Source organism: Pezoporus occidentalis, unplaced genomic scaffold (assembly GCF_034315485.1).
Source record: "Pezoporus occidentalis ecotype Australia unplaced genomic scaffold, CSIRO_AGI_Poc_V1 ctg93, whole genome shotgun sequence".
Taxonomy (NCBI): domain Eukaryota; kingdom Metazoa; phylum Chordata; class Aves; order Psittaciformes; family Psittacidae; genus Pezoporus; species Pezoporus occidentalis.
This window is the reverse complement of record NW_026916294.1, coordinates 89,145-116,130: the sequence shown is the minus strand read 5'-3', so window position 1 is coordinate 116,130 and position 26,986 is coordinate 89,145. Positions and strand designations below refer to the sequence as shown.

The window sequence follows — 26,986 nt, the reverse complement described above, 5'->3', positions numbered from 1 at the left end:
AGTTGAACATTAATGAAGCTGTAGCATTAGTATTTCTTGAGACTTTGAATCTAGGGTCTTGCAAATAACAGACACCTTGCCACTGCACCATTGTCTTGCTGCTTATTTTTAATTACATCAAAGCTTTGGAAACATGATCCCACAAATGCTTTGTGGGAATAGTGGTGAATGTGCTCATCATGTGAAATCCATAAATTGCTTATAATCCTCTCAAGATGTTAAAAAAAAACATTAAGTAATTGAAGACAGGAAGTTCTCAGTTAATTATTTAGAGGTGTTATCAATGCTTTAAGCAAACTGAAGCATTTTGTGCTATCTCACTGAGTTGAATGCCACTGGGACCTAGGGCAGCAGCCATCATCTTCTCATATTCTCTAATGCAAACAGCACATGGCAGCTTGTCAATAAAAGACCTTTTTATATCATTTATTACTGAACACTTCCACTACCCTGTACAGAACAATTTGGATGACAGTTATGGCATTGTTTCACTTTGTGTTACTACTACTTTACAAATGGGCCTGCTAATGCTTTAGTAGTAGGGCCAGGCAGAGGGTAAGACTGAGGAAATTAGGGAAATTGTAAAAGAAAGCTAAGAGTGCCCTCTTCAGCAGAAGCAGGTGGATATATAGCAAAGATTTTCCTCAGCTCCCCTTTTTTAATACATTAAAAATAATAGCTCAATTAAGAAGCTTTATTGAGAATTTGTAGGATCAATCATCTCTAGGTAAAAGCTGAGCAAGACCATTGATGTTTATCTTAGTAAAACAAGCACTATTAACAAATACTTTATGACTGAATGGTTTGAAATTCTTTCATCTGAACATATTCTCCATTTCAGGTAGTGAAAATAATGAGATACAGAAATATAGTCACCGGTCAACTCTATCTCCATGCAGCACTGATTTCATTGGTAATATTTATCTAAAGGAAACTCTTAGGGGTGGAGGGCTTGTGTGAGGCTGTGGTCAGCAATCTGACATCCTCCTAAGTAAAATTCCCACTGTGAGACCCAGGAGCATTATTCTGGGAACTGATTACTGACACTGGTGGAGCCATACCCACAAATGGAGACAAACAGTATTAGAAGGAATTGATTTGACTAATAGAACAATGCATTCTTGAAAAAAAAAAAAAAACAAACACTCTTTCACAGCCTTTTGGCAAATGACAGTTGCTGCAGTAACAAAATAGACTGCTCAATTTAAAAAAAAAACACAAAAAAACCCACCATAAACCCACAATAATAGACCACAAAAGAAAAGAAGTATCCTCTAGTGAACAATCAAGCAGAGAAATTGGAAAAGCAAAATGCTGTTTATGTTTCGAGATTATCTTACTTGTTATTTTTATTATTAATCACCTACGTAGATTTGCACAGAGCTTTCCAAAGCATGCATAAGACAAGGCATTTAATGCAAAGCTTTAACAATCTAGATAAAAATATGCTGCGACTGCTCTGTGTATGACAAGAGGTTTCAGGTATCAGAATTTCACCAATAAATTCAGTGAAACCATGTGCTCTTTTTTAATGCCCATTTTCCTCTTTAAAATGTAGTTGTAAATGAGTATTGCTTTATTATGCATGTTTCCTTTAAAAGTGAACATGACTCCCTTTAGGGGAATTCAAGTAATTTGTTGCCACAGTTATCTTTTCTATCCTGAAATGTTAAATACTTGGCTTTCCTCCATGCCTTTGCCTCTCTCTAGTCTGCAACTGTCATTTTCTCACTTCTTACTTTTATACACAATGTTCAGATGATTTTTCTTCTCTTCCAGTTCATGATTAGGTTGCAGCCAGGGCTGTTCCTCTGGGTCATCTCTTTATCTTCTCTCCTTCATGTCTTGTTCAGTAGTTAAGTAGCCTGCATTCTCAAGCAGCCTGCATGTCTTCCATTCAGTATTTTACCTTTCTATGTAATTGTTTCTCATTCTTTCTATTTGTTCATAATATACTCTAATTAAAATATCTTCTTACTGGCTATGAACAAGTATTTGTTTATAAACAAGGATCTTGTCCAGACTTTCTTTTTTGTCACAGAATTGCATTGTTCTTAAAGTAATTACAATTAAGCACATGAGCTACATCAAAGTACCTTAAGGTCACAAAGCCATGCACTTAAAAATCAACTTATATTAAACATTTGAATTGACCTGTATAATCTTAGTCCAGCCTCTTTCACACAAGCAGTCAGCATTAAACAGTAATGTGATTATTTGTACATAGAGTTATTGTCTCATTCAGTCCACAAGCTGTGCCTCTTCTGGGTAGGAATGAAATGGAAAAAAAACCCAAAACAATTCAAAACAAAACAAAACACTCCTGTATGTAGGACTGCTGCCTCACCTTTTGCTATGCTTGGTAAGTTTATTCCTTCTGGAAATCTCAGTGTAAATGGACCTATGTCTGCGTCTGCCCAGAGCTAAATTTCCTTTCCTTTCTCCTCCTTCAGGGAGGCACATGGTCTTAAGGTCTTCCAACCCTAATTATTCTATTGTTCTATGATTTTATGATTTTATGAAGGAGGCAGCTGGGATGGTGCAAACCGAGAGGGATAGAATGTGGATCACGGAGGGGCTGGAGACATTGGCTGTCAAAAGGAAGAAAGGAGAAGGGGCAGTGTGCTGGGAGGATGGCCAAGTGGCAGCACACAGGGCAGTGTGTTAACCTATTAGCTCTCTGTCGAGCTGCTGCCTGCCTCCCTGGGGCCATCCCCACTCTTGCCTATGGTCCAGAACCCATTTCAGCTCATCTTGGAGATGTGCTGGTGTCCACACAGCTCTGCCCTGTCCAGCTTTGGGAGGATATCCTGGCCAGCACCATTCTTAGGGAAGCGCCTGGACTGGGGCTGCCATGGTCCCCAACTGGGAAGCCTCATGAATCCTGTGGGATGCCAGATTAGAAGGCTACAAACAAGCGGACAGTGGCAGAGCATGGAGGAGAGGCCACCCCTGGATCAAGGAAGTTTGCTACTGTTGTCCAAGGCATTCATATCTGCTCAGGCTGTGGTACTGAGGAAGGCACATCTTGTCTTGTCCATTTTCTGGACATCCTGCCTTGAAACCTGGGGCCTGAATTTCCTGAGCTCTTGGGGCTGTAGATGAAGGCACCAGTTGTGCTCAAATGGATGAAGTTTTGCATGAGACCAGGTACTCTTGACAGCCAAGTCTCAGGCATCCCAAATGGCCTCCTGGCAGGTCCAGGGAGGTATTTGTTTCTCAGTGTCTTTGAGTCAGCATCGTGTTTCTGAGAGAGAAATTTTTTGTCCTTTCTTTTTTATTGTTATTCTTCTGGTACTTTATGAAGCCGTTTGCAAGTTTCAGCTTGTGGTGTTAGTAAAGCAACTGTATGCTCTACAACATCCTAATGCTGGGATTTCCTAGTTTGAGAATTCAGTTTTGAAACCCTAACATTTTCACAGGCTTTGCATATAATTTGCTTCTTGCTGCTGTTTTTCCCTTTTGTATTCAGGAAGAGGAATGTTTTTCTAATGTATTATGAAGTGTTAACAAGAGGATCCCTGAAAACATTCAAGAAAGAGAGATTTCAGTCTCTGTGCCTTGTAATGTAATTTTTAAGATCAACTTTGAGCAACACCCAAAAAAGTAGCATAGCAAAGACTCTGTAGCCTGGGGAGGAGCAAGATCTGTGTGGCAGTTTGATCAGCAGTTAAAGCTGAGCTCTGAGGCATTCAAGATAGGCTCACAGGGGTCTTAAGTGTAAGAAACTTCTAACGGGTGTGCAGAAATGGCTATTTTGAAAGCTTAGTATCTTAGCCGATTTTTTGGTGAGGAGTCCTAAAGTCAAATTCTAAAGCTATGGGCAACTTGATTTCAAACCTGAAGTCACTAACACAGAGCACAAGGGTGCCTGAAAATTTCCAAGGAAAGGTCAAAGTAATATATTCTCTTTTAGTCTCATTGCAGTATGTGCAGCATAGAAGTTTTGAGCTGCAAATAATCATTTTCAAGAAACTACAAGCAACTGGAATTAGAATCTTGTAGTGGGGAGGGCTTGGTTGTCAGTCGTTCTTCTAAACTGCTTTATAACATCTATAGTACAATCTTGTAACAAATAGGAAAAACGGGAAAAAATTAACAAATAGAAGTTGGGAAGGGGACAGGAACACAAAAAAAAAAAAACACCAAAACACCTGAGAGACTGGGTAAATTTTCAGATGGTAATCTGGGCTGAAATCTGTACTGTTGTTACTACGCTGCAAGTGCCATCTAACTTATCTGAAGTTAACTCCAGTACATGTATGGGAGGGGCATCCTTAGATCCATTGCAGCATAGACATATGTTCAAACTAATTTTTTTGTGAGGTCTTTTAAACTAGCAGAGGATATACGTATATAAAATTAACAAGAATACACCATTTCAGTATTATTCAGATGTAACATAAGAATGGTTCACATTTTCTTTGCCAAAAATATTAAATGTTAACTTTAAGTCTGGTAACTTTCTATGTAGTGACACAGTTCTTGGTGTGCCCAATGTCACTATCTCAGTCTAATCTATGTTTGCTCTTTCTAGGTCTGCAGCCATACACTAATTACAGCTTCATGCTTACTGCATGCACATCTGCTGGGTGTGCTTCTAGCCAACCACTTTCAGGTCAGACTTTGCAAGCTGCTCCTCATGGTAAGGGACACGTGCATTCTTATAGAGAATGTGGGCTTGTATTTTCTGATGGTTTAACAAGGTGCAAAAATCCACTTTCACACATCAAGCTATTGTGTATAAATTTACACAAGAGAAAATCTGTCTCTCTTGGAGTTTTTATATCTTAACACACTCTTTATACTGACTGCCTGGCATGGCATTTCTACTTTCTTTTTGAGATTATTTCCCTAAGTTCCTCTTTAAGTTATCAAGGTAGAATTATTAGATGCATATTTTTTTAAGCACAAATAAATATGCAGAGACAACTGGGCATATAAAGGCTGCAGCCTTTGGCCTTGTTCTCCATTAAGCTGTACCTTGACCTGTTGGTTCCATTTAATATAGGGTAAATGCAGAAAGTGTGTTAAATTCTGTCTCTGCAATGTTTTATGCTTTCCTTGCATTTCTGAAAGCAACAGCACTAACTGTGGGAAAGGGAAAAAAAACAAACCCTTTATGTTTCTGTCAAATTAAAATAGTGTCACTGTGATGTTAATAGGGGTATGGCCAAAGCCTCATCATATCGTAGTCAGCTCAACAGAAGTGGAGATCTACTGGAGTGAACCAAAGAAACCAAATGGACTCATTACTGTATATCGATTATTTCGTGATGGAGAACAGATTTTCCTGTGTGGCAGTACAGACTTCAATTTCACTGATATTAACCTGCAGCCGAACAGGAGGTAAGGCATGTTAAAGAGCTCTGGTAATGGGTGAAAGGAGTTCAAAATATATGTATGTGTGTTTGTGAAATGTACAAGAGATAAGTCACTCTTTTAACAGGAGAAAAATGTCCTACAACATTACTTAATTACTGGGAAAATTTTTAGGGCACATTTAGGAGGCTTCCAAGTGCTGGAAAGCTTTAATCAAAGGACTTTCCTTTCCTTTCCTTTTCTGAGAATAGGCCGTTCTGATTCAAAGAGGGAGAGGCTTTTTTTTCCTCATGAATGGTTGGTTGTTGGTGGCTCCTTGTTTTTTTCCCTTCATGGAATAGATTTAGAAAAACTTCTTTTTTTTTTTTTAGAGTCTTTATAGGGTAGTCTTTTTAAATTGGTGAAAATAGAAATGTTCTATTACTGTTAATGCCTAAAGCTTCTAACCGTAGTGTCTACTGATCTTTTTGTGTTTGTGCAGATATGTTTACCAGCTGGAAGCCAGCACCTGGGGTGGCAGCAACACTAGTGATAAACATGTTATACAAACACCAGTAGGGACACCAGAGAAAATTCATGTCCCATATAATGTCACAGTAATTGATGCATATTCCATATTTCTAGCTTGGGATGTGCCAGGTAAAAATGTATTTTTATGTAGTAATTTGTAGCAAAACGAAAGTATGGGAAAGTTAGTCTACTCAGGCAGGCAGCTGAATCTTTCAGATATTTTTATTCTTCATATTTAGTTTTAATGCTTGTGTGATTTAAATAACCAGTATCTAAAGCTGCTGTTTCCTAGACACATTTTAATAATATTGACCTATATACTTAACATGGGTGTTGTGAGGATTAGCTGATCAAAAATCATATGTTCATTTGATCTTGTAAATTATCATTGAGTACAAGTATTAAGGAAAAAAAGGAAAAGCCACAATTACATTGAAAATAAATTTTCTCTTCTGTTCAGACTAACCTGAGTTATCAACAGGGAAACCTGCCAGATTGTAGGGTTGGTGTTGTCTTGATAGCTACCTTGGCAATTAAAATGAGCAGTTGTCCTGCAGATATGCACCATTGAGCTCCTTTAACGAAAGATGTCAGAGTGTGACATGGAGATCTTGTGCTAACTTTGACTTGATTAAGTACATTTTATTCACCTGAGCACCATAGTTTTTTGTGGACATGTTACCTTACTGGTGGGTGGGTCAGCAAAGGCCTTCTTCTCCTGAATATCCCCAGGTTGTCTTGGCCTGCTGCAGATGTAGGCCAAGAAGGAATAACTGAATAATAGTATCTTTTTATATAAGGGGCTGTGCTCTGTGTCATTAATATAGATCATAGCTTCAGTGATTGGTGTACTTTACTGATGTTATAAAAACGACGTGCTATAGTTATTGAGGGATAATGAGAGCATTGTAAATGAACAACTTTCTGTCTAGTGTAGTTCATCTCCAGCAAGGTGTTCTCCACTTTCTCCATGTTGGGTTTCTTTACCTAAAATGAGGTCAGGTGTTTGAATGTTGCAAGAACAATACGTTTTATCAATGAACTCAGGGAAGTTTTTAATGTCTCTTCTTCCAGTCACAGTAGAGTCAATTGACATTAAAAATAAAGTCACCTAGAAAAAATATTTTGCCTTCAAGGCTGGGATCGCAAGTTATATGGCAGTGCTTAGCAGCATTCACCCTACCCATTTAAGCAATGATTAATAAATCTATAATACCCTGAGCTGTCAATCTTTTAGTTTTCAGACACACAAAATCCATTATAGAAATGCTATAATATATGAGAAAGATTAAAATCTTAAATTAAACTTTTCCCCCTACTGCCTGAAAGGATTTAGAACCCAGCAGAAGGGAGGTGAATTCAAATGGCATATAATCTACAGTTGACTTTACTGGAAAGTGACTCATGCTGCATGATTGTTTTGATAATAAATATAATTTAAGGTACAAAATATTCAGCAACATTATAAATAAATTTAGAACATAAGAATGTACTGGAATAGCACAGGCTTGTGAAAAGTGTATTATTTCCCAGAAATGCTTGTCCTTGTTGTTCTAGACCTTTTCTTTTCCATCTGCTCAAATTCCTGTTACTCGTAGTAGGTTACAAACCTGCAAGGAGAATCAGGCTCCATGTAGTACATTTGGTTATGTTGTAAATAAGGCTGTGCAGACACAGTTCGTGTATTCCTGAAACCACACAATTAGAGGGGTAAGGAGGAGGCTGGACATTACAGCCTTGTAGAGGATGCAGGGTTGATGTATTCAAATGGCTGCAGGAATCATTCTGCTCAATCAGGGGAAGGCATATGTATTTGTTCTCAGGTACTGGGATGCCCCTTGAACTGTTATCTCACTTTCATGGATATTTGGTGACTCAGTCCCTTCCTCTCTGCCTTCTAGTTCTGGGGCCAATTATTTAAGTATGAATAAGGGATTGGTTTTCATACAGTGCCCTGCTGAGTAGACAGGAAGGCAAAACTGTTCCTTTTATTATAGCACCTCGGAGCCACTGGCTGATCGTACAGGAATGGGGAGTATTAGCAGCAGATTATGTTACTAAAAGAATACTAAATACTACTAATGCTACAAACCAACCCTGTGTGCAGAAGCATAGATATATACAGAAGCTAGAGAATTGATTCATGACCCTTCATATCCCAGTCTAACACTCATTCTTAGATCTTTGTACTCTTAGTGCTTTTTTTCCCCAAGAGGAAGACTGCAGGGGATGCAGGTTCTGATCTTGTGGAACGGCTTACATCCCACTAAGAGGTCCTATGGATGCAGATATCTGGGGCCACATACATCCCCAGCTTGGTAGGATTAGGCTGGACCCTGCAACTTTTTATCCTTATTTATATCATTGTGCATGGAATAACTGTGTTTTCCTGATATATTTCTTAATGTGTATGAATCCATATTTCAAAATAAGCTATATTGAGGTAATAAAGGTTTCCCTTACAAACCCAGAATGCAGCATTTGTTATAAGGATTGTCAGGCTTGGCAGTCACTCCTGAATGAGACATTTGTTTTGATTGAAAGTGTCTCCATGGAAAAAAGTGCTTTTTATTAACCAGTTTTGATGAGATGGTAGTTGGTCATACTGTCTTCCTGTCTGTGGGTATCAGGGATGCTTTAGCATTCTATCTTATCTGCTGTAATAAATTTGTATCAAATAATCACCTTCAGGATTAATTATGGGCATCATATTACACAGACCTTCCTTTTGGATGGCTTTAATTATAATGTTTCAACTTCTGTAATTTATCTAAACCTTATGACTTTATGGATATATAGCATTTCAAAACTCCTGACTTAGCTAAATAGCAAGGTGGCCAAGTAGTGGTAAAAGTGACAGATTTGGAGAAAATATTTGACACACCTCACTCACTATGGAAAATAGGACTTTATTTTCTGAAATAGGCATCCCATTATCTTGTGTTGCATCACCTCAGTGCACAGACCTCAAAGGTACGGTACATTTCACTGATATGCTACAGAAGGATATGTTACAATTATTATGGAATGACTAGTGCCATGGGTAGAGGCAGAAAAGCTGAATGGGAAAAAAGGGCCCCACCACATAATTCTCCCAAGGCATATCCATAAATGTTATTGATAGGTAGGCAGGTAGCCATCCTGCATTTCAAATCATTGACAACCCCTCTGGTCCTCACTGGGGGCTTGATTCTGCTAGATAACTCCAGTTGCTGATGATGATACCATGAAGTCTGTACATGCTCAAAAGAGGATCTTGCCCTCTGCTCTTATGTTACTTCCTTCATATGTTAAGGATGGTCGGAATAAAATGTCTTCTTTCATCATGTTGTAACACTCTTCTTCATCCACCTTTGGTTTGCTTATCAATTAGAATGAAAGTTCTGTAAAGTGTCTGGATTCTTACTTTATTCATGGTATCAAATTTGGTATTTGAATGACATTTATTTGTCTCTTTAGCTTCTCCAGCTAAGCTGGTTTCTCCTTTGTTGGTGGTCTCTCAAATTGTTCTGACTTTTGGTAAGCCAGTGTTACATTTCCTCATTTTTGTTTTCTTATATAAATTATTGTTTGCTCCACAACACTGTAGGGCAAGCTTTTCAAGCTCAATGTCCAGAGTTCTGCATCTTGAAACAAATCAGCATCTGTAGCTACTAATATCTTCAGAGTCTTGCTGGGAATACTTGATACAACCAGAATGAGATAGCTGGGTATTTGAAGCTTAAAGTAAACACTTAATGTCAGGAAGCCAAATAGATTTTTTCAGTTTGTGAAGTTTAATATTAAAATATAACTTTACTCTTACTTGTTTTTAAATAAAAGATATTACATTATTCTTTTAATGTTCATTTACTATAGGTGAATGAGTTCAACTGTATTGCTCTAATTGTGATTGAGCTTCACATCATATTAAACAAAGTTTCAGCAATTGACTTCAAACAGATTTTTTGTTACCAGTCTGTAAAACAGACTGTGGATTTTTTTACCCAATTCTAAGCATCTTGTGCTGCAAATTCTATTTTGACCTAGCCTAGTTTTGAAGTACACAGAGCCATCAAACCTCATTTGCAGAGTTTTGCACAGAATTGGCCATTAAACATTATCCAAATATGCCCACAAAACCCCAGAATTTAGTTTGATTGACTTGTCCCATTGCAAAATGTGCACCTGCTGTGAAATGCAGTCACAGGGAAAAAATAGTGGAATAATTTAACTTTTGTATTTGTAAAGGTAATCAGGGTTTTTCTGATTACATCTTAACTTCATAAATGTTAAATAACCTATCAGCATCTGCTTGTTGTAAATTATGAAAAAGAGTATTGCTGGGAATATTAACCAACTAAACCCTTGCTCTTTAGCGAACATGAAAATGTGTTATGGCACATTGTCATTGTGCTCATGGTAACTTCGACACCAAATAACATAACTGCCATTTGCACTTAGGGTAAATTGGTTCATTTGTGCTTTTACTGATCCTTTTATTCTGACATAAATTTATGAACTCTGGAATTAACCAAGTCGTGTGGTTTCCCAGCTGAGTTTAACAAACATGCACATTTCGTTTCCCTCAGTCATCAGAGCACATCAGGTAGTAGTTTCAGACTGGCTGCAGATGCTGAAGGCTATTGTGGAAGAAAGAGGTTTTTTACCAGATTGTGTGTTGTATAAGTGTGTATTTTTTCTCTTTCAGATTACAAAGAGATCCTTTGATCTAAGCATTTGATTAATTACATCAAATTGCAGAAGAATTTCCATTGGATATTGGAATTTTTCAGGATGTTTACTTGATTTTATTTACAATTTCCTGTTCACTTGTTGAAAATGTTTTTCTTCCTGAGCATATTCATTCTTGGTATAATTCCTAACACATTGCAACATTCATCAGGATTTTAAGATTTTAGGTGTTTGGTTGGGTTTGGTTTGGTTGGGGTTATTTTTCATTTCTGCTGAGATATGGACTGAATGTTGGACATGGATAGGTCAATCATTTTGAAATAAGTGTCCTCTGCAGCATATTGATGGCTGGGTTCAGCTGTCCTTGTTTGTATTTAGTCTTCCTTGGGAAATTAAGCATTCTGAATAGTTCCAATTTCAAAGGTTTCTGGTGAATTTTGCCTAGAAAATCATTGATCAGATACACAAAAGTGAATTATGTGTCATTTTAATAAGGTAGCAAGGTTTTCTAGCTGGAATATTTGGTCTGTTGTCAGGACTGGAGAAGAAGGGGACCCTAACTAGGAGATTTAAAAAAGGTTTCTATTTGATGTGCTGTTTACCACATCAAGCTCTTACTTTCAGATCTTCTGTGATGTCCTTTACAGGCACTCCAATTACAGCAAAACAACAACAAAAGGTAGTTTAGATGTAATAATATTTAACTTTAACTACTAGTATCATTACACAATGCATACTTAAATGCACTCTTCCAAGGCATTTTATCTTCCATATATCACAGACAAAAAATAGCCTTTTTTTTTTCGCAGAAGCCATCTACTTCAAGATCACCTCCCAGAGTTTTAGTCTGTAACGTCCTGTATGACTTTAAAAGTCATGTTTCTGCTGATCTATTCTTAATGATTAGATCTTGATGATTTTCTTGAACTTTTTGCCTTGAAAAAGGAAAATTTTGCAGTGGGATTTTTACACTTTCTGTCTCCTTTTCTCTTCACCTCTTCCAATGACTGGTATCAGCACCTTTGTTTTCTTCCTGTAAGATGAGCAGTTGAATAAGATTGAAGTCATGCCACTTCAGGGCTTTTTCTTTGCAGATCTTTTTAGTGTAATGGTATTTTGTTTGTTTAACATCTAGAAAGGAAGCAGCATCTTCTTTCTTTGGGATTTTTATGTCTTCTTTCTCTTCTAAGAATTGTGAAAACATGGCATTTCAAAGACTTTTCTGATCTTCCAAAGTACAGTGGTTATTTATAGTACCACAAATAAACTTGAAAGCTCTCTGATTTCTTAAAAACCTTTTTTTTCTTTAGTTACATAATGACATATATAATTAGCTAAAGAAAAAGACATGTAAAAGATGCACAACAGTGGGAAAAAAAAGTTGTCTTTGTAGCTTGAATTATTACATTCAATATAGCAAGTATCAATATAGGTACTTTATTAGAGAAGGACCAAAACCACAATTAGGAATGGAAATATTCTTGAGATCTAGACAAGTTTCAGACCTTCATAGGCATCTGATTCTTGGTGGAATCACAAAGACATCTCTGTGACAGCTAAAGTAGGTGCTGTATGAAAGCAAAATGTGCTCTTAATCATCAGATACATCTTGACTCATTTCAGAAAGGTACCTTCTCTGCTTTATTCTTTCTTAAGATTGTGCCTTATGTGACTGCAGAATGGAAGAAACGCACTTAATAGACACTCTTCTTTGGCTGTTCTCCTGAAAAAATAGAAATTGACAGCTTTGGAAGAGGAATGATGGTGAAAATGTCTGAATTACAACAAAATATTTAAAATTGAGGGTTTTTTTTCTTCAACAAAAACTAACCGGTTCTTATATCATAAAATCATAGAATAGTTAGGGTTGGAAAGGACCTTTAGATCATCTAGTTCCAACCCCCCTGCCATGGGCAGGGACACCTCACACTAAACCATATCACCCAAGGCTTCGTCCAGCCTGGTCTTGAACACTGCCAGGGACGGAGCATTCACAACCTCCCTTGTTTGCCTAACCCTCACAGTTCATATCCAATCTAAACTTCCCCTGCTAAGTGTATTGTTCTTCACTGGTAAAGCAGGCTAAAAACTCACACTCAGCTACCACTGCTGGGCTGAAAAGGGATATCCTGGATGGCTGCAATTCACATTTTTGATCATGTGCCTCTCTATTCAAGCAGCAGTGCTTAGTAGCTGTTGCCTCTCCAAAATAAGGAAATAAAAGCTGCCTGGATCCCAGTTGTAAGGTCATTCTTCCTGGTAGTAGCAATTGCAACACAAGCACTGACAGAACTGAATTGAGATTTTTAAGTAAGAACTGTAATGTCTGCCTTCCAGTTGTGATCTGCAGATGGATCTGTTTCAGTTTATATTCAAATGGCTGTAGTTTCAGAAAGAGGTAGTAGGTAAAACCTCCAGAGAGGGCTTAAATTTAAAATTGCGCATGATCAGTGCTTCTATGAAGTTGTCCTGCGCTACTGTTTGTATTTCAGATAATCACTGATTGTTTTCTGTGTCACAACAGGGATATTCATAACCAATGTGCCTTTGGAATACAACATCTTACTAAATGCGAGCAGTCCCACTCTACTAGTGAAGCCAGTAGGACATGCACATTTTGCTCTTGTCCATGGCCTGGATCCCTACACCCTGTATGAGATAAGAATACAAGCATGCCAGAATGGTAAGATGATTTTCAAAGTCCCACCTCTGTGACTGGGAAAGGAATAGAGATTTTTTCAGATAAATTCAACTCATCAAAACAGATAAAATCTTATTCCTACATTGGAGTCCAGTGTTTACCTAGTATAAAGAAAGCCTAGCACTGAATGAAGCATAAAATATTTCTTCACATTATATCATGAATATTTTAAATGGAGATTTAAAAAATGTATTTTATGTAATATGTGCCATTTTATTAAAAGTTCTTCACAAATAGCTTTGCAATTCTTAGAAATTTGCATACAGAAGAAAATCAGTTCTGTAACTGTTCACAAGCAAGAAGTGGTAATCATAAAGACAGGAGAGAAGAGCCCAAATATTACAAAATTAATTGCCTTTACTGGAGATCTTCAAAATCCTATTGAAATAAGTCTCCCTAAAATGACACTTCGGAACCAGTTCTCTCCTCACCTGTGCTGGTGAAAATCAGGAGTAAATAGTCAGTGAAACCACAGTAATTTAAATGAGTTTTTAATAGTGAAATGAGGCATCGTTTCATTGGAGATTCATTACTTGACATTTGTTTGCTTTTACTGTACACTTTGTTGAGGAATAAGTCTCATTGCTAAGCAAACTTCTGGTTTTGTAGGTGGGTGTGGAGTGGGTGGCCAAACATACGCAAGAACTTCTGAAGCACCTCCTAGAGAGCTGAGCCCACCTATCGTTAAAGCAATGGGATCTGCACTCATAGAAGTGAAATGGGGACCACCTAAGAAACCAAACGGCATTGTTACTAACTACTTTATTCACAGGTAAATACTTTCATCACCTCAGATTCTTAGTCTCATTGAACTATTCATTTCTTTATTCCTTGATACACTAGGAGGTGAAAAAGAAGTGTAGAAGTACATGATAAAGTGTGTATCACCTTTCAAATGCTAAAGTAAGATCCTGATATATGGATGGACAAGTTGAGAATAAGAGCTGAGGCAAGAATCATCTTCCTGATCGACAAATGACAAAAAGCAGGTGAAAATATATTTTCAAAAGTCCAAAGGAACAGAAAAATATTATAAGATAGACACTCTCACTGTGTTTACCCCAGCTGCTAGGTGCACTCTTCAGTCCTCTCTGATGGACAGTTGAGAATGTTGAAATGGAGACAGGAGTAATTCACCATTTCTGAGGTTTTTAAAAGCAAAAAAAAGTATCTAGGTTCCTAATACAGATCAGTTTTCCAAGATAAATTATGTTCCTGTTTGTAAGTAATTTGGAGTGTTATAACATTGTATCTATTTATGTTGCTTAGTGTTGGCATTCAGCTGCCCTGTTTAGGTGGTTGATTGACTTATCCTCACTCCCTATCAGGAGCTTCATAAGCTGTGTGTGAGGTTTTTTCTATATAGATTGCTGTGTTTAAGGAAGTATCAAAGTAGCAAAACACCGATGACTGCTGTGCCCTTTGACCTTTTTTATAAAAGCTCCTGAATAGCTTCAGAAAGGCAGAGAATATAAAAGTTAAGCTATGTATTGAAGAGGAACTGAAACTCTGAAGTTCCTGGTTTTCCAGCTCTAAATATGTGTGGCAGACACATGCTGGGATGAACCTAGAGTTTGGGATATTTTATTATATTAGAGCTGTGACTGAGAAGACAGGGAATTGAATTACCTTTTGAAATCAGCAGTGATAATTAATATAAATTCACTTTGCCTTAAATACATTAGGAGTCTCTAAAAATTCCTGCTGTCTTGAAATATTCTTTGTTTGCTCTTTTTTAATTATCTGATCAAAAAAACCCAAGTCCTTCCCCTGTATGAAGAGGAATGAAGTATATGTTATAGCCCAAGACATGTCTTCACTCTGTTGGTTTTGTAAGTAAAGCTGATGATTACAGCTGCTATTCCATGGCAACCATAGAAAGGAAAAAAAAAAAATATAATGCAGAAGGCCTGCTTCAGTGAAAAATACTGTAAATTGAATTTGACAGCATTTGATGGCATTTGATTATTCTAGTCACAACCAAACAATGATATAAAGAGTAATATGAAACAGAATGTGTTACTGCCTAGCAGACTCAAAAGCAATAAACCTTCCTCCAGTGTGACACAATCACTTCACAATCATAATTGTAGCCTGTTTGATACCTCTGAGTACAGCAGAAGGGCACTGACTGACATAGATACATTTTGTTTTTTATTTAAAGTGAAATGAAAATGGCGCACTGGGGCTCCAGATACAATCGGTATATTCAGCTACATAGGCATGAATCACTTGGCAGTTATTTCAGCTGAAGTTTAAATGTGCCTAGACAACAACAATATCAAATCTTTCTCAGATAGCCGCAAAAAAAATCAGAAATGGGATGTAAGCACATAGTTCTTTTTCATTTTGTAGCCACACATAGCCTTACATTGTTATAGCAGCAAGACTGCAGTGTTTCCGTGGGAGGTTATGGCATGTAATTTCTTATTCATCATGTCCCTCTTCCTTCCTGTGTCACCACCAAAATAAATTCATTTAACACAAAACCTGGAATGCTTGGGGAGCTAGTGTGTGTGCAGATCTTTGCATTAAAATGGCAGGACTTGTGCTTTCCTCTAGAATCGTAAAAGCACTTGGAATTTTGCACACATTTTGTTAGACACCAGAAAAATTATAATGTTAGTTTATGATGAAAGAGATGGTGACATTTCATTTCGGATCCATATAGCAGTTTCAAACACAGATCTGAAGCTTTTAAACTTTTCTAGCAAGGGACCAGATCTTGCTAGAGACTGTGAATGAGAAAAGATCTGGTTCATGAGATAATCACCTAATCTACTTCTCTTCCCATTCCATTACCAGAGTCTGCAAAAATAATAGTACAGAAATAGGTGATGTATTTCTTGCTGTATTTTAATAACACAGAGGTTACATCAGCTAGTGGAACTGCTCTCTGTTGGCCACCAGCATGCACTGTGTAGGATGCGCATGAGATGACTCTGAAAGAAATATTGCCTGTAAAATTACATGTAACTTTGGTTCATATTTTGCTTAAGGGAGTGTCTGAATTTCTGCCGAAGTTTCTACCTCATGCTCAGTAAGATTGTATTACTTAATATATTAAGATTATATGCAGGTATGTGATATGTGAGATTGTAATGTTGCTATCATTAGCTGAGCAGCCCTTATGGTGAAAATGTAGCTGAAAAATTAACAGGCAATTTTAGACAGAGGCCAGGTCTCAGTGGCTGTTGACTGGTGTGACTTGCAGTGTAGACGCTTCTAGACTGACTCTGATTAATTAATTGCTTATCCTTCTACTCTTACCCATGAGCTGCACCCAAGCCAGCTTGCAAGGCGCATATGTTAGTAGGTGGTTTAATATAAGAATCCTTATGGATGAGTATTGTCATTTTACTATAAGAACTTCTGGAGGGTTTTATTTATACCTGTAATTGATATAATACCTAATCAAAATTAGCATGTTGCACACAATAATCTCAAATTTTGTTCACTTTTACACAAAAGCCTGTAAAAAAAAAAACCAACAAAAACCCTAAAAGAAAGAAAAACATTCAAACTACATTAGTAGAGATTTGTTGAATCTCAGTGGTAAGGGAGGCAGCTTTGTTTAATTGGATGTGAAATTGTAAAGGGGGAGCATTGTTGATGTTGCATCATTCCCCCCACATTTGATGATATGATTCCCAAATCATTTGAATTTTACCTCAAGACTTCTCAGCACTTTTAGTAATAACTCGCTCCCACTCTGGTAAGGAAAACAGCAAGCACTGCTAAGCATTTGGTTTTGTTGCATGCTGAAAGGAAAACATATGAAGAATGATTCTCAATTGACCTGTAAGACCTCAGGGATTCACTGAGTCTCTTTCCACATAAGAAAGCTGAGGGGTGCATGCTGCAGTTAGTGTTGCTGCAGTTCTCTGCACACAGCTCTACAGTTATCTGTCACAAAGAAGATTATATTCTCCACTTTATGTCATCTGGCTCAGATTGGCAGTGGGGCAAGGAGAATTTACCCTTATAAAAATAACTATTTCTAAGCATCTTTCAAATGAATGTAAGCAGCAAATCAGACTATGCAGATTAAGAGACCGCTTCCAGCTCTCAAAAATGTTATTCTCCTTTGCAGCTCATTGTACATAAGAAACACTTCCAGTTAAATGAGCAGTTGCATCTTAAATCTTAAAATGGTTGAAATTATTACAGACTGTTCAACCACTTCTGTTCAAAGTTTATTCATACATGAAGATATTCTGGTTTTTAGCACTACAGATGGAACCATTTACATAACCATAAGTTTCATTCATTAAATATTCAGTAGTAATAAGATCTAAATACTTAACCAGACTACATTGTACTGCTTTGCTTGTGGATGAGCTTACAGTTGGTGGCATATTTGATCTTTAAGTGTGAAAAAACTGTTTATCACAGTCTCAAAAATTTATCAAACATAAGTCTGTGTATTCTTTTAAGTGCCATACTGCTCGGTCAGACAAGATGTATTAAATGTGACATTGCACTAAACTACTGTCTTTTCACTAATTGATTGATAGAGAATTTTTTTAGGCATGTTTTTGAGTACAGAGGGAAAAGACTATACTTTTAGGCACAGAAGAAAGGTATAGTAATGACTCATCTTTCAGAATTATGTGTCTTGCATAAAATCAGCGAACAGCATCTAAGGGAGATTTATACATAAGGCTTAATATGCCATTGCATATTAAGCAATGGGGAGGTGTATTAAAAATAGGAGATGGAGTTTTGGGATCAATGGGAAATTTTGAACCTCAAACCTTCCAGACATTTTGTTGCAGTAGAGAGAATTGCTAGGGAATCTTTCCTGCCTGTTCTACCTGCCTTTCTTCACCCAGTTCTGCCTACTTATATTAACACATCTTATGATTGGCCTATTTCACTATACTAGCAACACTGTACCTCAAAACTTCCCTTTTGTTTTTTAAACCACACTTCAATCCTTTTAAAATAAGCAGTGTCCATATGACCTGTTTATCTCAGAGTTTAGCAAAAATTCCTTAGCTTCATATAAGAAAATAATGTATTTACACATGCCTCATATATCATATACACAAAGGATGAATAAACAGCTGTGTACACACATGCATTCATTGCATTTGTTATATTTTCCATATAAATACCTGGGAATAGACTATTGCAAGAAGCTAAGATTATCAGTTTAAAAAAAGAATTTGTTGCATTTTACGTTTTTAAACTAATTCCTGGGTTGCTCTAACAAAATAAAAGCTGACAGAATTCTGTGAAATAGGTTTTCTCTTGCCAGGGAAATGTTCTTTAGTGTCTGTGTGTGTGTGTGTAGTGATGATGACACCCAGTAGGCAGACAAACCAATTTGACTTCTGCAAATTTGCCCTACTTGCAGGAAAAGTGGCAGATAATGTAATTTGGTTTTTTGTTTTTGGCATGGAGGGTGAACGTGCTTTTACGTTCTGCAAAGGCCAAGGTTTCTATGAAGAGTAGGGGAACTGCTTAAATTCATGTGCAGTACAGCACAGCCGTCACTGAGATTTATCACAGTCTTTAAATGTAACCAACTTAATTTCACACAAACATTTTTATGCCAAGTGGGACAATTGATTTGATAACTCTGTTTTGAAGATGAGTGCTTGCCTTATTACAACTGTTGTAAATTATATACTAGAAATGGGCTGAGGATCATCTGTAATCTCCCCTGATATTCTGAATATTACCATGTCCAACACAAGAAGATCTGCAGTGGGAATGCTATATATAAATTTATATGTGCATATATATGTGTGTGTGTACATGAATACATATATGTATTTATGTATACACGTACAAAATAAAAAAACATTGTGCCAAAAGCCTGCACAGTAATTGTCCTCATATATCTTAATTTTGCATTTTTAAACATAAACAGCAATGAAAAAAAATATGTAGTTTCTGACAAAAAGCACTACTTGTGATATTTTAACAAGTTTTTGTGGTGGAACTGCATATTCTGCTAAGTTTATGTACAAGAGATTACTTATCCCATTCACAAGAACAATATTTGTTGTGAGCAAACCAGAACTTAAAAGTGCACTGCTTTGACTTTGAGGGCATGATAGAATATTTATCCCTTGTTCACTTGGTAACATTTGATTTTCAGAAATGCTGAAAATGTGCACCCATATTAGAATTCAAATCACTGCTTAGCAACTACATATGGATTGAAAATTTCATGCTCTAAGTTCTGAATGTCTCGTATCTGGTGTGTTCTGTCCTAAAAGGGCAATGTGCTATTGTACTTTTACGCTGCTAATACAGACTGTAACAACACTCTTGTTTCACATGTTTTATTCTGCTAGGTAAAGGAGAATGATTAAATGATTACCTCAAAAGTCTCTTCTTCACTACTCAGCACCTAACATAAGTTTCAGAAAAACACTTTTAAGATGCAATGATAGGCAGTTCCTTGTCTGTGTAATGTATAGGAGTAAGTTCTTTACTTTTCTGAGGTAAAGGTTGAACTTAGAACTTCAGGATCTAATATCATGGGACTGTTGAAGTTCTTTTCAATTTTGAACACAGTGTCTTTATTTTCAGACGTCCTGTGGGCAGTCAAGAAGAGCTGCTTTTGTTCTTCTGGACTGAAGGACCTTTGGAATTCATTGATGCATCGGATGCTCTACAACCTTTTACCCTCTATGAATATCGTGTCAGAGCTGAAAATGCTGTGGGGTCAGTGGAGAGCCTGTGGGCTTCAACCCAAACTCTGGAGGATTCCCCATTGGGCATGGGAGCCCCTTGGGCACAAGCAACCAGTGCATACTCAGTGTGGTTGAACTGGACCCAGCCTATCTCTCCCAATGGAGTTATATCTCTGTATCGAGTAGTCTATCAAGAAAAACACAGTGATCCAACGTTTAGCAGCCCAGCTGTTACAGCACTAACCGTAGCGGTAAGAATTAGACCACAAAACCAGGTTTAAGTTGTTTTTCCTCTGCTTTGATCTCTGTGGTATTTTAAAATCTTATTCAACACTGATTGGAAAAGTGGGGGTTCAAATTTCCAGTAGTTTTGTTGGTTTAAACTTTGTGTTTGGTGCAATGCAGACTGAAATATTTCACATTAATATCTAATTCCTTGTAAAGGCAAGTAGATTACTCAAAAGCATAGATGGATCATGTTTGGAGGAACGAAGCACATGCACCTAACTTCACAGTCTTACTCTGAAAGCTTTTTATCTGACTGTTGAAATAGCTGCACAGGATATGCACAAAGAACAACAAAAACAGTCCTTCTTGTATATGATAGTTTTGTAATTCAGTTGGAATCACAAAGTAAATGAGTTCATTAGTAATTACACTGTTCATATATGCAGTGCATTTGCATGTTCCACTCATAATTCATCAGTAATAAAAACAGAACTACTTTTACTTTAATTACATGCAGCTATGTTAGAGTGTTACATTGCACTGCCAACGTGTCTTTCCCTTCAAGGGGCTTTTCAAACAGGAATGTCTGTAAATATTACATTTCAATTCAGTATGTGGAGGGGTAGACTCAGGAAAGGGCATCTGGCTTTTTGAACTGACTGACAATGTTATGTAAATCAGTGACAGAATTGGTTATGGTTTGTGCAGTTACCCCTGCTTTTCCCATCTATATATTACATGCTAGTCTTTCTCTAGAATGACAGCTTATAGATAGTTGAACTGAACTGCTTATATTAGTGATAGCTGTTGTGCTTGGTTGTTTCTGACAGTAAGTTTTAGAAAATGTTTAGGAAGGTTGTAATAAAGTTGTGTTTCCTCAGCAGTGCCACCTCCTTTTCATAAACCTAGAATTTTACCTAAGTGATATTCCTAGCTGTGTTTGTATTGAGTAACACCAGAAATCCCCTAAATTCTGAAGTACCCCAATTACAAAGTATCTGTTTGATATTCGAGTAGGATCCTAAAAGGCTTTCTCTGGAATACCCAAAAGTAACTCCCTCAGAAAAATCTCGACATGACAAGGTGGGAGGTTTCCAGCTCAGTAATGTCAACATGCTCTTGTGATCATATGGTTCCAAAGCAGTTTTGTGTCTACCTTCTTGGAAGCCTGAAGGGATTAAGTTTGTAATGCATCTTTTTCTGAAAGAGAAAGAAGTTCCTGAATTGAATGATAGGAATATATACTTCTGGCTTCTGAAGTAGTTGCGTTTGCACTGCTAGGTTTTAAAACGTAGATTGGGATTTTAAATTCATTGAACTTCAGTAGCATTTTGGTATTCAGCTCCCTTGTTTAAAAAAATATAATCACAATATAATTGTTATGGGACACCTAGGATTTCAAACCCAGTGGAATGACAGAACTTCTCCTAACACTCTGCTTGAGCTGCATGCAGTGTGTTGCTGAGCATTGGAATTGACCATGCATTGCAATGTCTTCTAAGCATGCCAACAACAACAGAAAATGTCCAAGATGGTTGTATTGTGGGTAATAAAACCTACCAAAATGGTCTTTTAAATGATGCTGCCACAGTGTGTTTCTTTAACAACATCAGTTAAAAGCCTTTTAAATTAACAAGATATTATTTACAGAATTAGTATTTTCCTGGCTCCAAAATCCTCTATTTTCCCCAAACACTATCTTGAATCAAAATGACATTCTGGCAGTGTATGGACAGCTGTTCTAGCAAGCATTGCAGCAAAGCGGCCTTGCATGTTTTTTCTATTGTCCTTTGTCATGAACATTTATTGATTATTATTTTTTATACCCTTTTTTATTTTAAAATATTATACTTCCTTTTTTGGGAGAAATGTTTCTGCACAGCTTTTCCATCTGTTGCACTCACTTTAAGTTGCTGCAACTACATTAACTCAGTAGAGCTGCTGCTGATTTATGCCAAGTAACTGAGGTCTGAATCCTAACTCTTCTGAATATAGCAGAACAGCTAAAGCTTTGAATCAAAGTTATTGACATAAAGTGCACAAAGTCCTGTTATCAAAGATGTCTTCAGGAGGTCAGGTCAATTATCCCAGCAGGCAAAAACCTGGATACCAACTTTCAAAGTTATAACCCCTTAAAAATAGAATTTTATCATGATATACCCTTTACTGTAGCTTTGTGAATGAGACACTTTAGTTAAAATGTAATTTTCTTAAAGGAACTAGCATTCAAATGATTAAATTTCTGCACCTTTAAAATATAGCTTTCAGGGGTACTAGGATAAATCATTTAATTTTCTAAAGCATCTCTATTGGAGCTCTCTTGTGGGATATGCCATTAGTCATTTTCTCACACAAACGTTCATGTTACAAGCAAGAGTTAAAAGTATTAAGTGAGCAATGAGTTCAGTCCATTATTTAATCTGTTGGATTCCATCCTTATCCTTATCCCATCATATTATTCCAGAAAAAAAAAAAAAGCACTGCTAGAATCACAGAAGCTGGTCCCACCCTTCTTGTCATTTGCATCCTGGTTGCCTGCCACAGGACATAAAGCTTGACCAAAACTCAATGTAGAAATACAATACTTGTGACACTGCAGGATGCAAATGAAGCTCTCACTAATGTCCCTGAAGGGTGTTCAAATTGGACAGCTTCGTTTCCATCCATTGCCAGAGCCAAATGAGAAGCATCTTCTGGGTTTTCAAACTATTTGACAGACTTATCCACTCTACCTTCCCAAACTGCATCTATTCACTCCCCAGTTAAGGTGCATTAAGCTGTATTTAAATTAATGTACCAAAGGTATGGCTGTCTGTACCTTCAGGTTATTGCTGACCCCTTGAAATTTTATGCTGCCTATGGAGATAAAGATGAGAATTCAGTTCTAAGAGCAAAAGCGGCTGCCGCTCAAACAGAAGGAGGATCTCCCTGCACCATTAGAAGCAACTGAAGTACATGTGAGCCATTTTGATGCTTTGCAGTTAAAGAGTAGTGTCACCCATTTCGCTAGCATGTTTGGCCAGGACTGTAGTGACAGATGTTAAACTGACATTCTGGTTTATTTGCAGAACAAAAACATGTCAAGAATGGTTACAGCAGTACAAGTTTCTCCCACAATGTCTTCCCAGTTCATTTTAACCCTCTAAGGCAAGAATGATATTTAATCTCTTATTGACAATATCAGGCAGATGTGTTTATAGGGGAATGGACTGATAGTAAGTTCTCATTTACAGAAATCAGCATGAAGCAACTAGATTGTCACTTTACACTTCTCAGTCCTGTGCGCATAGGGCTTAAGCTTGTGAACACAGAACCCAGAGCCGATTTCTTTATAAAGCCACTACCTGCCAAATGGCATCAAAGCATAACAGCTCTTTAACTGCTGTATTCCAAATATTGCTGTGAGGTAAAACTGTGGGTAAGTTTGGACTTTTTCTTAATCAATGTGTTGTGGATGTGTAATGCTGTTTCTGCCATGACAATTATGTCAAGTGTTTTGTTGTTTATCAAGAGCAGGAGAATTCAAAGCCAAAAAGATGAGTAGAAAATGTCAGAATATGTGATTGGAGAATTAAAAACAGCCAGAGATGAGGGTTATAAAGAAAAGAATCCGCCTGCTATGGGTAATGACCTCCGTAATCATCGTGTAGAATCGAGGCCTCAGTGTGGCAAATCAACCTCAGTGGAGTGTATATGAAAGTACAACGTGCTTATCAGAAATAACCTTAAATGGCCAGTACTGCCATATACACATGCCTCCTATGCAGGATTTTACAGCTATCTGGCATCTTGCATCCAGAGTTAGTTCCTTCCTAATATTCACATTCAGAAATAGTACATCTGTGTGTAATCCTTCATTTCTCTTTCCTCATATAGACCAGTAAACATATGGCAGCATTACAGATGAGATACCACATAGTTACAAACTGTATTGTAAACATTATTCAGTAGTGCAGTATTCAGGACTCTACGTGACAACTTCCTTATAAAAAAAAAAAGGATGAAGACTGTAGGAAAAACATGCCAAAGAGAAGGACCAGTAAAACTTTTTTGTTCATGGGAAATGGACTTCACTTGATGAAAAGATGATAGTAAATGGAGGAATCCCTGCACATGCCATAAATTCAGAATATGAGCTACTTAGTGAAGAATGAAAGCTGTAAACTGCAGTGGAGGGCAAAAGTTAATTAGGCTACTGTGCTGCTGTTGGTGAGTGAAAAGTAGCCACAACCAGAAACAAGATGGTGCTCAGCAGTGCCCTAATGCAGCCAAAAGATCATCTCCTTAGCTCTGCAAGGGCTTATGGGTTAGGGGGAAATCATACACAGATGACCAATTTTTTTATGGTTCACAGCTGATCAAAGTGAAATTCAGCAGCTGTTCAGGACAAGTGACCACTCTAACGGCTGTAATATAACCTTCTAAATAGAGAGGGAATTGCATGAGAGCAAGAGGTTAGCTGTGATTATCGGCAGGTGAGTGCTTTATTGAAGTTGAAAGACCATTAACATTGATGGAGTAATTATTTCAACTTGAAAGTAATTACCTTGATGGGTGATAACTTCTCCAGTGTTCCCAGATTTGATTGGACCAAACAATTGTGAACTCTTGAAGCCTAGAAAAATATTACAACAATACTGCAATGTTTAAATTACTGAAACCACTGTCAGAGTATTTTAATTATGCCTAACAGTGAAAAGGTTTTAACTTACAACTGGTGACCTCTCATGTATAGAGACATTTGCTTTCTCATTCCAATGAAATGACCCACACCTACTATATGTGCTGTATGTGATGGGTTTGCAAATGAATCATCTGATTTAAATGCAGGTTTTAAGATTCCAAGCCTTGTTAGCACAGTTTCAGGAAGGGCTTGTACTGGAATCACTGTAATTGTTTTAATTGCCAGGAAAGCCCAGCTAGACCTGTTAAGCTTACGCAGGATTAATACAGGACAAATGCTCCTTCACATTGAAGGCTGCTAAGACAAAAAATAGAGTGTGTGAGGCAATCTGTATCTCACAGATTCTGTTGTTTCCATGCTGCTGCAGAATATGTTTTATTTGGCACTACAGCTCTGTTTAGATAAGCATTTGGATTGGCACTACTGATGCTCCTCCAGCAACTGATTAAGTGCTTCTGTAAGCCCCACCTATCAAGACAGACATGCAGAACCGCATAATTACAACAGAAAGGATGAAATGGATTGTTGCACAACTGTGATAATTTTGAAGTACTGTGGTAATAGAACTGGATCAGAACGGTAAGAGAGAGAGAGGCTTCAACTCTTCTATTTAAACCATCTTTGCTGTAACCAAGGCCACTTCAGTGTCTCCTGGATGCTGCCGGCAGCCGCAGAAACATAGCTTTAGACTGATGGAATTGTGCCAAGAAACAAACAATCCTTGTGGTTAGGATGTGGAGTAGCAGAGAAAGGTTTATCTGGTGTCTGTGAGGTCTTAATATGTTGTCAGGCAACTGGTGACTTAAATTAGTGAAGGTTACAGCAAAGGAGTTTATTTTGCCACATTTTCTCCTGAATATTTTCTCCCTAATTCTGTGTGCAACACAAAGTTAACTTTGCCCTTTGATAAAGTTTTGGGCTGGTGGAAGTAAAAACACTGATAGGGTTATGTCTGACCATGCCTAACCACACACCCTAGATTGACTAGATCAGAGCGCCTGGATCAATAGGTAATTTTTTCTACAAATGAATTAGTTGACTATTTGGAAAGATACAGTGTATTTTATCCTTGGGTTCTCCTTGTGCAAGATCCAGTTTTCACCCACTCCACAGGTCTTTCTTTATTTGATGAGCAAAACACATATAGAATTAGGTCTTTTGAGGGATATTTACAATGTCTGACTTCAAGCATCTAACCTGGTTAGGAGCATGAATATAGACCTTAGAAATTTATAGACCGTGAAAGCTCCAGAATAGCTAAGGCATAAACATTTACCATCCTTGGGCTGTAATTGTTCATACAGGACTGCTTTCCTCTAGTGCATTTGTGTGCTACTACTGGTATGTGTCAGACAAAAGAATGCGGTTGGTTTTAAGATGATTAATCAGCCGGTCTTTCCTAACGCACACAATAGGATGAGGTAGGTTGGTAGATTCAAAAGGTGGTACCCTCTGACAGAAAGATGGTGGTGGAAGTGGTAATCTTTTCAGTTTGTGCACATAAGAGAATAGGTGACCACATGGCAAAGCCTAAGGGCAGATGCCTAAAATGAGGTTGTACAGATCCTCCTTGTGCTGTTTCTCTATGTATGTTTTTATTTATTCGTTATATATATGCTTCTCTCTACAGCTTTTTCTGCAAGTCTTGCATTTCAGTTGACAATAAGATTAAACTAATTGGGCTCTGTAGAAAAATATCTTTGACAGCATTTTTAGAAACAAATCAACAAAACAGAACCCCCCACAAAACTTCCCTTCATTAAGTATACCTTGCTAGGAAAATAAAATGAGAGGAATGTTCTTCCCTTTGTGCCATGTTGTGTGTGGCTGTACTAAATCTGCTTTAAAACCAAGGTTTTGGTAAGCTACAGATGCTTTTTCATGTATAAGTAGGAAGAGGCAGAAATTTGTTGGATAATATGTACAGCTGTTTTTCAAATTAGGTATCTGTTTTAAAATGCTTAATTAGATTTGACTAGATTTTAATTCATGTTTAACCAGCATGCTTAAGTGAACATATCAGGCAACTCCAAGAGAATGGTCTTTGTTGTTAAAGTCATAGGGCAGCTCCCCAAAATCCCCAGGGTTATGCCCAACAGCTACAGATACAGGAATTCTTCATCTGATATTTAGAAAGGCCACTCCTAACCCCCCCATTTTATCCCCCTGCCTCACTTCCCTCCATATAGAAGGTCTTTTATTCTAATTGTCTGA

At 37.4% G+C, this 26,986-nt stretch overlaps 1 protein-coding gene across 4 annotated transcripts in view; it reads left to right on the top strand.

The window, feature by feature from the left end:
- Positions 1–26,986, top strand: part of USH2A (usherin) — a 372,227-nt gene that overhangs the window by 303,315 nt on the left and 41,926 nt on the right. For all 4 annotated transcript variants that reach the window (XM_062605800.1, XM_062605798.1, XM_062605802.1 and 1 more), the window contains exons 56-61: positions 4,538–4,645; positions 5,166–5,349; positions 5,804–5,961; positions 13,031–13,189; positions 13,817–13,979; positions 19,757–20,111. In XM_062605800.1, coding sequence (XP_062461784.1) covers positions 4,538–4,645; positions 5,166–5,349; positions 5,804–5,961; positions 13,031–13,189; positions 13,817–13,979; positions 19,757–20,111 — 1,127 coding nt within the window. The remainder of the gene's footprint in view (positions 1–4,537; positions 4,646–5,165; positions 5,350–5,803; positions 5,962–13,030; positions 13,190–13,816; positions 13,980–19,756; positions 20,112–26,986) is intronic.